General features: G+C 33.6%; 1 protein-coding gene across 1 annotated transcript in view; it reads right to left on the reverse strand.

The window, feature by feature from the left end:
• Cnbd1 (cyclic nucleotide binding domain containing 1) overlaps positions 1-13,996 on the reverse strand; it is a 222,064-nt gene that overhangs the window by 48,700 nt on the left and 159,368 nt on the right. Inside the window, exon 6 of the mRNA XM_013012406.1 lies at positions 5,149-5,333. Within this exon, the coding sequence (XP_012867860.1) occupies positions 5,149-5,333 (185 nt within the window). The remainder of the gene's footprint in view (positions 1-5,148; positions 5,334-13,996) is intronic.

Genomic DNA, 13,996 nt, shown 5'->3' on the forward strand with positions numbered 1-13,996 from the left:
CTTTATACTTGACCTGCCCAAACATCTCTTTCCTTTCTTTTCCTACATCTATTTCCATTCTTTCCTCTAAAAATTACCTATTAATCACTGCCTCTAAAGTATATATGGCAATTTTTATCTATTGCTAGTGTGTAATAACCCAAATGTGACATTTACAGACTCCTACTTTTGATAAGTGAACTCATGACTCATATTTAATCACCAAAGTAGTTCTATGAGTGGGACAGTATTAGAATTATTATTACCATCATGTCTATCTTAAAAAATAAGAAATTATGTAAGGAATGTATCCAAGGACAAATAACTAGAAAGCCAAGCCAGGATTCAAGCCTACATCTAGACGTTTTATACAAGAGAAATAGAATCATTTTTAATAAAAAGGCCTCTATGATTAATTTCCTTATTTTGAGAACAACTCAAATGTCTGTAAATAGAATAATGGATGCTTATTGTGTAACTACTATTCTTCAATTAATTGTAATAAACAGTGTTATGTGCAACAATAAGGATATATTAGGAAACTATAATACTAAGAGTAGAAATAGAATTACACAAAGAATATACCTGCTAGATTCTACTTATATGGAATTTTGGAATAAATAAAATGGTCCTCACAATCAGATCAAATCTGACAAAGCTTTCATAACTTGCATTGGATTGAATGATTCAAACTCATGTCGAAATCCCAGTTCCCAAGGAGTTTGTTTTAGGAGGTGAGAACATCTCCAGGTGATTTAAGGTTAGTAGCCTCAGCAAATAAATCTAAGGGAGCAGGTTGAGCCCTTCCACTGTACAAGGACATACTTGACTATGAACCTGAATGCAGGCATCATCAGACACTGACTGTTCTAAAAACTTGACTTTAAGTTTCCCAGTCATCATAAATGTGAGAAATGAATCTCTAGTGTTGACAGATGAATCAGTTTATGATTTTGTTATAGCAACTTAAAGAGGCTGCAACAGAAGAGATAAGTGGCTAAACATTGATCAAGATGAATTGTACTCACAAACTGACATGTTGAATTGACACCCTTATATACAACTAAAGACAATAAATAAATGAAATCTGTTATAATGAAAATTTGCCAGGGTATATATCATATATCCTTTGCCAAAACTGACTGAAGAACTAAGCATTTCAACACACATTCATTATTGCCTCTCGACTTTTTTTAGTTTATAGATATGAATTCTTTTACAACTAAAATTCAAATGAAAATATCAATGTGAGTTTGGTGTTCTCCACCAAAAGATAATTAAACATATTTTAACAAGATATTTCCTAAATTCTCCCTCTCTCTGCTTTCTTTAAAAATAGAAAGGGTAAAAAGAATATTAAAATACAGAATTTACATGAATAATGTAATGTTACACTATGGTAAGCAGCCCAATACTTGCTTCTGTGGTTTATATATTTTATTCACTTTTAAAATCAGTGTTCATAAACTTTTAATTTTTAGAAAAGCATTTGAAAAAAATATCTTTCACCTCATCAACAAAAGAGAAGAAATCACACACACACATACTCACACACACACACACTCACACACACTCACACACACACAAAGTCATGCTGTTCCAGAAATCAAAAATAAACTTCACATAAAATTATAAGTATTGAATGAATATTTAGACAGACTTTATACTTTGTTATTTTAATTCAATAATTACACCAAATAAATTTCAATCTAATTTGTAATTTTAGTGGTATATGACGTTCAATTATCTAGGAACATTTGGATTTGTGTATCTAATAACCAGTTGATGGATTCATAAGTTGAAGTCAGCCATTAATAAACTTTTATAACAAGTCAGCCAGTACAAATTGTTTACTATTTGATCTAGTTAATCTTCATTAAAACTATCTTACATGAAAATGAAAATTATTTTAGTTTATTAGGATTTTATAGTCTTCTCAATATCTTTCCATAGATTCAAAATAAACTACAAAATATTTACTATGTTAATACAGCAAGAATATTGTCCTTAAATCTAGAAACTATCTTGGAAACATCATCATTGTTTAATTTTATTCATCCCTGTTTTACTATAAAGTATCCCTTGAACCTTTTCAACTATCCATTTCCTTGAATCGGGCACTTACCTTCATCAAAGAACATTTTAATACCTTCCTTTATTACCCCTGTCTCCCGCCTTCTAATGAAATACATAATTCACATTAACCAAAGTTAACTTTCTTTTTTAGTACATTTTTGTTGTAAGAATACTGTACAGAGGGGTTACAGTTACATTCACAAGGTAATGAGTACATTTCCTACCAAACATTTTAAAGTACGCATCCACTTATGTCACGCTTCTCAGGGACTTTTAAACAAACATTTAAATACTAAACTTGATTAACAAGGATTTTGTTTTGTTTTGTTTTAATTAGGGATAAATCTACCTCACAAGCTGTATTTATCTTACCACCTCTTTATCTCTCTGCCTTTCCTTATGTTATTCATTAATCTGGAATGCTTTTTCCTTCTCCACTGAAAATTTCCCTGTTTAGGCCCATTGTTTCCTTCCCATTTAGGAATCCGCTAGAGCTCTTTGCATACATTTAACTGGGGCACAAAAATTAACTGGAATTTTGCATGAATCTCCCTCATTAGAGTGCAAGTGATAGTAAGCATAGCTATCTTTCTTTATTCCTGAAGGTCTTCATAAAAATTAGATGACATAATTTATTAACAATGACTAAAATGGTGCACTATCATTAATAAGTAATAGTCAGCTTGAGGTTAAAATGCTGTGAGATATAAAATGCTGTGATAGACAAAAGAATAGGGGATAGTGGACATTTGGTAGAGTTACATTTATGTCAGACTAAAATTTCAGCAAAAATCTCAAGTGTCATTTTTGCTGAGGTTTTTTTTAGCATTAGGCAAATTCTTAATGATGCAGAGGGGCAGAATATACAAAATGGTACCAAAGGTTATTATGGCTGGAGTGAGAAATGTAAGAGGAGACAGAAGACTGTAAAAGCAGACAGCCCATAGGAAATCATTAAGACAGGTAACCCTTGTATTCTAAAGCTCAAGGGAAATAGGGAAAAACTTAAAAAACAAGGAAATAGACATGAAAAGGTTCAACCAGTTTCATAATTCCATGCAGATTATAGATTTAAAGTAGATAACACTATCCTGTCCTCATAAGCCACAGTGAACTTGTTCTTCCTCTGATCACCATATTTTCTTCCTTAGGACCAGCTCCATCTAGCTGTGTCCTACTTCCTCTGTTATTCTTCTCCCTGTCTTATGTTCCATTCACAAGGTCTAAAGGTCCTGTCTTATATCTATTCATTAGGTCTAAAGATTTGTTTTACATTGCATTCAAATGATCCTCCTGATCTACCATCTTATCAGATAATAGTGTGTGTGTGTGTGTGTGTGTGTGTGTGTGTGTGTGTGTGTGTGTGTGTGTGTGTATTGATATGAGTGGACCATTGCCAGTTTGAAGAATTGTTTATCAATACTAAACAAAGAATCAGAGATCTGACTACCATATCATTATGGGACATATTAAGATTATTATTATGATGTTAAAAGTTTTTTATTATCAGTTAAAAGTTTTAACTGCATTAGTTAAGTGACATGACATAGTGAAAATTAGGATACTGTCAGATCTGCTTGATCATGAAGAACTAAGGTCTTAACATTTGAGGTAGTGGTGTTAAATTCTTGGTAAATAAAATGTCAGGTGACCTGTTGCAAGCAAAAAAAAAATATGAAGAATACATAAAAGTCAAGTTTTGGTCCTGATCTGATGCACATGTTGTAAATAAGGTGAATTATCCCAGAAGCCACATTTTGGTAGATGGAATATTTGAGTCTTTATTACACATTTAGCAGCCTGCATGTAGCCAGTTGATACAAAGGCATGAAACTCCCAAATACACATAAGACCATAAGATGCTTAGGAAACAGGCCAGAAAGGAAAGGAACAAAAACAATACCAACAAACCAATTCAGCTCCAATGGAGAGCTGAATTTGTCAGGCCAGGGGGATGGATCACAGGACACTCCCAGTCCCAGGCACAAGTTCAGCAACCTATCAACCACATGCCCACCCCTGCCTCCAGGGGTCCAGGTATGCCCATCACCTGAGGGAGGTGAGGGGGCCACCCTTCCCACCATGAAAACAAGATAACATATGCTTTTCTCTAAAGCAAAGCCCTCCTAGCTCACCCTGAGCTAGGCATGTGCATTTCAAAGGATCGCTTGTCTCACCTCTGGGTCTTGGACCAGGGTGAACAGCTTCCCATCTCCTGACTAGGTACCAGGATGTCTGCAAGAAATTATTTGGTCTCAGCCACCTCACTTCACACATTTGGTGGCACTAGGTCTTTATACCACCACAAAGCAACTCAGACACTCCCTAGATGGAAAATCAATAACTTGTTGGTTCATCTTTTCCGAAAGGCCTAAATATAGAATGCAAAGATAACGGTTTTCATAGTGTGCCATTTAATTCACAAGTCTGAACCTCAAAAAAATGGTTTAGAGAAGATTCAATTACCACAAACTCCACCAAAAACAGCCATAGTTATAGCTGCTGTGCCATCTGTGGTATTTTTGCTAAAACAGATTAAATTGGTCTTAAGTACTTGGTACTCACCCCTTGGTATGGCTTCAAAGATATAGAACTTTTTGACCAGCTAATAATCTTGAAATATTATGTCCTGTCAGATTTTTAAAATCAGAATTATTTATTTTAATGCAATCAGATTATATTAACATTGCTTTTAAGACAAATATGATGGGTGCATATTCTTATTTTGATTGTAAAGGCTCATTGTAATCAGCCGTCTATCTTCCCCTCCTTAGTTATCTATTTCCTTCTGAAGTCACCTATTTGCTCCTCTTCACTCCAAACTGTCATCCATCTCCTTCCAGGGAACCAGGAATGTTGGTCTTCTCTCAGTTATCAAATACCCAACACAAACATTGTGAGTAGATAAGAAAAATTGCAAAGCATACTTCTTTAATTTTTTAAAATCAAGTCAAGTTCAATATTAGCAGTAAAACCTATTTTAAGGGAATATATTGTCTTGAATATTTTAGAACTCTGAAACTGTTTGCATGTACAAAGTTTATAATTCTGATACATTAGTGCTTATAGTGAAAGCAAATTTTCATCTCTTACCACTATATTTCCTTTAGGTACATAAAGCTCAGCAAGTGTAGAACTTTTTAACTGCAGATCAAAAATAGTGTTGTTCTCAGGTAGGAAGGACACTGAGCCAGTTTTATCAGTCAGATTTGTACATATCTTCGTACGAGGTCGAGCTATGCCTTTAAGGATTACATAAAATCCATCATCTCCAATCACTGAAACCAAACAAAAACAAAACAGATGCAGAAAGGACTGACACAAGTGTTTGCTGTATTTTTGGCAAACTTTTTCTAGTTTATTCTATGGCAACACATTCAGTGCAGCAGTCTGTGTTGAAGAATCAAATAACAAATGTAAATAACAAAAATTAAAAAGGCATATTTAATGGCTTCTCTTCAGACAGATATGCATAACATGTCTATTCTTGGAACTTCTAGATTCAAGAGGAAAAGAAGAAAGCAGGGCAGAATATCAATGATAATGTATTTAAGACATTATGAACTGGATATCAATGGTTATGCCTGAAATCCTAGTTACTTAGTGGGATGAGATTTGAAGATTATGGCTCAAAATTAGCTTAGGTAAGAATGTTCCAGATAACTTATATCCAATTAACCAGCAAAAACATGGAAGTGGAATATGGCTCAAGTGTTACTCCAGCTTTGACCAAAAGAGCTAAGAGACAACACTGAGACAGTGCAGGCGGGAACACACACACACACACACACACACACACACACACACATGCATGCATGCACACACACAAACAATGGAAAAATAAAACAACAACAACAAAACCTTAAACTTTGCCTCCCAATCAGATTTGGCATTATCCTATTTTATATAAGCAAAAATACATACAGAGGAAGTGTGTAAGCTTAGCTGTATCTCTGGCAGGTATTCCCTTGGTAACTTAAAATCATTGTAAGCACTCCTGGAGAGTCCCATTTTGAAGAAGCAGGCATAGGAACTACAAGGGACCTTTTACCATGTCTCAGGTGTACATATCACTTTATAGTATCAGAACAAATTAAGCGTAGTGAGATCATTTCTTATGCTTTACTCGTTGGAAATGAATAAAAGTGAAGTTACAGATAAAAATGCTCTATAATATTTGTATTAGTTAATAGCCATGCTCAAGACCTAGTATATTAAATAATGCTACTGTAGATAAACTACTGTCTTGTTATGACAATACTCGAGTTTGAACCTTAAATCTCACACTTGCAACAAGACATTCTACCAATTCATCCAAACCTCCAACTCTTTTTACTTTAGGTTATTTTTTAGAAAAGATCATGTAAATATTCTCTATGGTCTCCCAATCTTTTAACAAGGCTGCCCTTGAATTACAGCCCTCCCAATCTATGCCTACTTAGCAGCTGGGATTGTAGATATGAGCTTCTACATCTGTCTAGAAAAACTACTTTTAATAGCAAGGTATGTATTTTATTCAAGCATGTCCTTTTGGTCTTATTTCCTCATCATCACTGGCCAGGGTTCTTCCATCTTCTAACACATCTGTCAACACATGTAATGCATGGCAAACTGTGAAATGCAGTCTATCATGCATCTCCATGCAAGGGAACCTCTGAAATTGTTTTCCAAGCAAGAAGTTCTGTAATAATTTGCATCACAATGAGTTGCGTTTGAATAATACCTTTACCTGTTTATTTTTAAACTTTTTAAAGCCCAATTCATTGCTAAAATGCTTTTATGAAGGTGAATTAAATGTTTTTCCTTGTGCCTTTTTATTCAGTTTCATAAACATAAAATTAAGATGATCCATACTTAGAAACATTAGTCTATTAAGTGCATTTATGTGGAAACAGAATGGGAACAAAATAATCAAAATTTAAAAAATTTGAAAGATCAAATATTGATATGGATAAGAAATTACTGAATTTACATTATGTATTACTAGATGGATTAAAATTGTATAAGTATTCTGTAAGGATGTTTGCTTCTTCTAAAAATAAGCCCCAATTTTACCCTATGTTTCAACAGTTGTTTTTCTAAGACATGGCAGGAAATGTTTAAAAGATGACTTTTGTGAAAGACTGGTACTACCAGATTTATCATAAAAGTGAGAAGCTAGAAATATCAAGGGTGTTCATTCAAGAAATAATGTACAAATAAGCTCTTTTCTGACCACATAATTGAATGCTACTCAGCCATAAAAAGGAATAAACTATTGACTTGGGCAACATGGATCAATCTCTAAAGCCTTAAGCTGATTAAAAAAATATTTTCACAAAAGGATACATGCTATTTGATTTCATTGCAAAGATCTAAACACTTCATGCAAGACTAATTTCTAGTGAGGAATAAAAGAAAGAAAACATAGAAAACTCAGGTGTTCAGGGGTGAAAAGTTGTGATGTGATAGAATAGATTATAATTCTGACATTAGAGGGAAAAATTAGTATCTATGGATGGCAGTAAATATTTTTGAGTATTTGGAGCATACTTTTATGCCAAATACCTCTGTAAACATATTACATATAAAAACCTTTTGCATCAAATAACATCCATTGGAGTCAAGAATGACTGAAGGCAGTGAGAAATTAAGCATCCTTCCCCAAGATAAGAGAACCAGTAGTGACACATTCAGTACCAGATGCAGCTCTCAGCACCTGCTGATCTTTGTGCAACTATGTGGCTTTCTGTCAGTCTCTTTCTCTTTTACTCAACTTTCCTTCATGTATAGTCTATAGTGATATTGTTTCAATTAGGATAAAGAAAAACTAGGAATATAATCTACACAGATATCAGGCTTAGCTCAGAATACTATATGTGTGCTTAAAAAGATAAAAATCAAACATAAATATATGAGTGCCTATGGATACATATTTATGATGTGATCATTATATAATAAATCTAGGCCAAATATTTGTTTGGTAGTATGATGCAAGATATGAATTTATTTTTTCCTATATTATCTCTGTAAAATACCGACATAGTGTATTTAAATGTTAAAATATTTAATTGATTCTAAAAAGTGACTAATTTAAGAAATGATATTTTATCTGGATTTCCAATTCTAGAAAAATAGCAATTTCTTTTTTTAACCATTGTTTTATTGGTATGTAAAGATGATGCACCTGTCAGAAAATGAGTACATTCCTTATGAACAGTATCACTTCTTCCCTAATTTTCTCCCAGTTTTTCACTCCAAACCCCCTTCCCCAAAAGTTGTGCAGTTCATTTTTACACATTATCTAGTATCACTGTTGCATTTGTTCACTCTCCCTTAAGTGCCCCCACTTATGCTCCCCAAGACAAATAAACTTACATACAAAACAAAAGACACAGAAAGCATAAACAGTGACAAAGCAGAAAAGAAAAATCAAACCAGCAAACACAAACAACAAAACCCACTTATTAACGGGGCAGTTTTTCCTTTGAGGATTTGTTGTTGGGGGATTTAATTTTTTGAGTTCTAAGTGTATTTTAGATATGAGGCCCTTGTCTGTTATAGGACTAGTGAGGATCTCCCAATCCGTGGGCTTTCTATATATCTTGCTACTATGTTGTTTGCCATGCAGAAGCTCTGAAGTTTAATGCAATCCCATTTGTCCAACCTTTCTTTGATTTCTTGTGTTTCTTTTGTCAACAAGCCCTAGTGTTTCTCCTATTCCTTTCTGCATTGTTTTCAGAGTATCTGCTTTAACCTTGAGATCTTTGATCCATTTGAAATTGATTTTGGTTCAGGGTGATACATAAGGAACTAACTTTAGTTTTTTACAAGTGTTTAAACAATTTTGTTAGCAGCATTTGATGAAGAGTCTGTCTTCTTCCTTTCATCCTATTTTTTTTTTTTGCAGATTCATTTCTGGGTCTTCAGTTCTATTCCATTGGCCCTCAAGCCTGTTCTTGTGCCGAAGACTTAAGGGAGACTTCTCTGAACAGGAAATAAGAATAGCCAATAGTGACATGAAGAAATGTTCAACATCTCTGACCATAAAAGAAATGCATATCAAAACAACATTGAGATTCCACCTCACCCAAGTTAGAATGGCTATTATCAAGAAATCTAATAACAACAGATGTTGCAGGAATGTGCCCAAAAGTGAACTCTACTACACTCACTGTTGGTGGGAGTGTAAACTTGCTCAACCACTCTGGAAAACAGTATGGAAGTTCCTCAAAAGACTAAACATAGTGGGACACCGGTGACTCATACCTGTACTCCTAGCTACTCAGGAGGCTGAGATCTGAGGATGGCAGTTCAAAACCAGCCTGGGCAGGAAAAGTTCCTGAGACTCTTATCTCCAATAAACCACCAGAAAACCGGAAGCGGCTCTATTGCTCTATGGCTCACATGGTAGCATGCTCTCTTTGAGCTGAAAAGCTGAGGGACAGTGCCCAAGCCCAGAGTTCAAGCCCACAACACACACACACACACACACACACACAAATAAAACTAAACATGGAGCAATCCCACTTCCCAGAATTTACTCAAATGACCACAAACAAGCCCACCATAAAGCTACCAGCTCATCTATGTTTATTGCAGTTATTTAACATAGCTAAAATATTGAAGCAACCTAGATGCCACTCAATATAAGAAAATGTGATTTATATACACAATGGAATTCTATGTTTCCATCAAAAAGAATGGCATAGCCCCATTCATAAGGAAATGGAAAGAGTTGGAAAAACTCATATTAAGTGAGGTAAGCCAGACCCAAAGAAACATAATTCCCATGTTTTCCCTCATTTGCAATGATTAGTATAGGTCTAGGATAGTCCTAGCAAATGAGTAGAATAGCTCAATTTGCCCAATATGACATATGACCACATAAGATGATACTAAGCAAAATGAATTCCAAGATATGGCAACAAGAGATTTTTCTTTGTTGTTGTTGTTTTTAATGTACTATATTATTTCTTTTTGCTTTTGTACTTTTCTTCCTATGGTTTATCCCCTGTTGTCACTGTATTTGATTTTGGTATGCTGGGTATTTTATATATGTTTATCTGAATTAGGGAAGAGTAGGGAAACAACAAAATGGTGAGACAAAGGACAAAGGGGGAACTAACACAATGGCTATACTCACAAGATAATATGTTGGAAATGAACTGTGTAACTTGAGGAGCATGGGGGAGAGAAAGTAAGAGAAAAATTAGGTGGGGGGTAGCAAATTTGAAAAAAATGTACCCACTACATAACATGTGTAACTGTAACCCGTCTATACATCACCTTGACAATAAAATTAAATTTTAAAAAACCACTCTGGTCTCCATTTCTTGGAGTTCATTTGAATTTCTTTTTCTCAAATACACCAAACTTGCTATGAAGAGTCAAATATAAGATATTAAATATTTCTTATACACTATGCTTGGTGTTCAAACACTAATCATGCCAATACTTCCAAAAGTCTTACATCGTTAGACTGTTTCTCAGATGGATAAACCAAGCTCAGAAGAGTTGTCAAATATAGTGCAACATATGAAGGACATACATGCACACAAATAAAAGCTCATAAACATAAATATGTATATATGTATGTGTGCTAATAAGACTTGTCTAAAGGTATGTACATTACATCATATCTGTGTGGTAAGTATATAAGAATATAAACAAACCAATGTAAACATATTAGTTTTGTTTGGGACCAGAACTCAAAAACTAAGTATCTGACACATTAGCTCATTGGCTGCCACTCTACCACCTGAATCACATCTCCAACCCTAGGTAGATTTGTATATATGTTTGACAGATCTTAGAAAGCATAACATGAAAGAGTCCATGAAGTGTTAATACTCATAACAAAATTCAGAAAGTGATATTCAATTACTTATTATTATTGACTTATATCAGCTATCGTGGGGTAGGATGGGATTTTACTGTTTCATTTTCACAAATTTACTCTGTATTCCAATCAGTTTCAAAATTTCATCTCAATTAGTTTTCTAAATTAGTACAGCTTATATATTTGAGAATCTATCAAAACTATTCTAATAGGAAGTTGAAAATTTTGTTAAAATTTAAAAGGAGGTTAGACACATAGGCAGAGTTAGAGAAAATTTGAAATTATTTCTGGATACAAATACTTGAGAGAAAAAATAATAGTCTTTAGATCAGTAACAGACTCAATGTTTTAATCTTAGCTTCATGAAAAGCTGAAAGTAGGAAGACTGTGAATTCACTCTATGCTGGGCAGAAAAGTATATGAGTTCAATGAGAGTTTAGTGTGGTAGTATAGGAATTGCAATTAAGTGGATCATGGTCCAGGATCTACCTTGGGCAAAACAGATTTCAGCTCTAAAATAATCATCACAAAAAGGCACTTGGGATGAGATTTAGCATTAGAGTACCTATATAAAAAGCACATAGCCCTAGTTTCAAACCCTAGTACATTAATAACTAACTAAATAAATAAATAGATAAAATCTTCACTCAAACAAGGAATTACAAACTACAAATAGATTTTATGTGAAAAATCCAGGCAAAAGTGTTAGACATACCAGAGACTGAATTAACCAAATCGTCTCAGAACTTAAGGAATATATGTTACTAGCCCTAAGGTACATAGACAAATTAAACATTATCACAACTATATGAAAAAATTCAATGGAAATAAGCTCTCAAAAACAGCTAATATGTTATCGACAAATAAAAATGGTTAATTTCTGGGCACCAATGGCTCATGCCTGTAATCCTGGCTATTCGGGAGGCTGATATCTAAAAAACATGGTTCTAAGGTAGCCCAAATAGGAAAACTGAATATGGAGCTGTGGTTCAAGTGGTTCAGCACTAGTCTTGAGCAAAAATGCTCAAGGTCAGTACTCAATCTCTGAGTTCAAACCTCAGGACTAGAACAACAATAAGAAAAAAAGGTAAATTTATGAGCTGCGATAAAAATCTTTGTTGACCCTGTAATCTGGGAATTTTTAGCCAATAGAAAGCAAAAATTAAGATTCTTTGTTTGCTGTTTCATATAAATTTAAAGAAATGCAAGTGCCAACAAAAGTCTTAGAAAATACTGATTTCAAAATATAAAATATTGATTTCCAGACCACAAAAGTAGAGTAGTTAATCAAAATCAAGGTGATTAGAAAACAATTTCACTGGAAGTTTTTTATATTTATCTTTCATTACAGGAAAAGCTCCCCAGGAATCATGTTCGCAAGGACTAGATAAAGACTCCTATTGCAACATTTCTTAGTTTAAAATGTCTCCTGACTAAACATACATTGCATGAACAAAAGGCTTTAAAAGAAATTAAAAATTCTAATACAGGAAATATTAATCATTTTGTTTGTGACTTTTCAAAAGTTTAAAGGTCAAACAAAAACTTAATTAAAGCAAAGGTTTGTAAATTACTAAGTATATCCCCTCTTTGTTACACAGACCTTTAACTAAACCATTTCAGAAGACTTTAAATATTTCAAAGATCTATAATTGGGCAAATAAGGTCATGTTGTCAGTTGGCTAATCCCCTTTGGCCTATAAAATTGAGTTTAAGTGTTATCTAGCAGGAGAGCTTTTCCTGACCTCTGGCCTGCTTTCATGCAGCATAATTAACACCATCCTTGGGGAATTCTCTTCACAGAATTCTGTCATGGCACTTTTCATTGTCAATTCCTGCCAAATAGCCTAAGTTTATGAGAGAAGGGACTCTTTGTACTTACTGCTTTCAGCCCCAAGCCAATGAAATCCTAGATGATTTGGGGCATTCTGCAGATACTTGATGAATGAATCAGAGTTTACTAATTTCTCTCCAAAGAAGTTTATCAGATATTTGGAGACCAATTCACTGGTTTTGGTTTGTTTTTACTTAGAATTTCTCTGTGAAGAATGAGATAAAGTCTTTGTGCAGCAATTTCCTCCTCATTACATTATTTGGGAACAGAGTCAAATACAAAAATTATATAAATTTTAGATAGAATCCTTTTTATAGGGATAAATAAATAATTCCAGAGAAAACATAATAAAAAACAACAAAGGGCTTTTTCATGGCTTTTAGTTTTTTTAAAACATCGTGAGGCATAGGGTTATTGCCCTTAAAAACCATATTGCAAGCAACATTTTAAGGCACAAGTTGAATAATCTTTCTTAAAATATTGCTCTACTTTGTGGAAAACAATCCACAAACAAAGTTGGATATATATCTTAAGAATAAAAAAATACACATAGTATCATCTTAAAGTGAGCAAGAACGGGTATAAAATATTTTATTTTATTTTGAACATAGACTTTGCATGGGAAGAGTTTTATAACAATACTTCCTGTCCCTTGAACAAAAATATCTACTACTCAACAGAAATCACTAGGCATTCAATCAAGCTAAAAGAGATCACAAGGCAAGTATCCTCAAATACGTATAAAGAATGATATAAGGAAAGATTTTAGTCCTTAGGAGAAGTATATAAAATTATTTTATGGAAAAGATGGCATTCCTAATGGATCTTAAAATGTACAAAAATTTTGACTGATAGATATTGGAAGGAGCATTTGTAATATAGAAAGTAGTATAAAACACTACAAAAAAGCCTAGGGGAATGGATTCAATGATAGAGGGCTTGTCAAGCATAGGTGAGGACTTAGGTTCAATGCCTAGTACTACTTCACACACAAATGACATAAAGGCAAATAACATAAATGTTCCTAATTATCTCCAACCGTGTATGGAAAATGACAAGCAATAGTGAACAATAAAGTTCATTAGAAACACAGTATAAGAAAAAATATTAAGAAATCCCGTTAAAGTCAGCTTAGCACTTGCTTAACAAAGCCATTAGAAACTGGAACTATGTTTTCAATATCCAATGAAAAAATAGTCAGTCTTAAATTAAAAGGACAATGTATATTATTAAAAGTAAGCCATAATTTTTCAGTATTTAAATTATTGATGATTAAAATTTAGAAG

The sequence above is a fragment of the Dipodomys ordii genome, unplaced genomic scaffold (assembly GCF_000151885.1).
Source record: "Dipodomys ordii isolate 6190 unplaced genomic scaffold, Dord_2.0 Scaffold17, whole genome shotgun sequence".
Classification (NCBI taxonomy): domain Eukaryota; kingdom Metazoa; phylum Chordata; class Mammalia; order Rodentia; family Heteromyidae; genus Dipodomys; species Dipodomys ordii.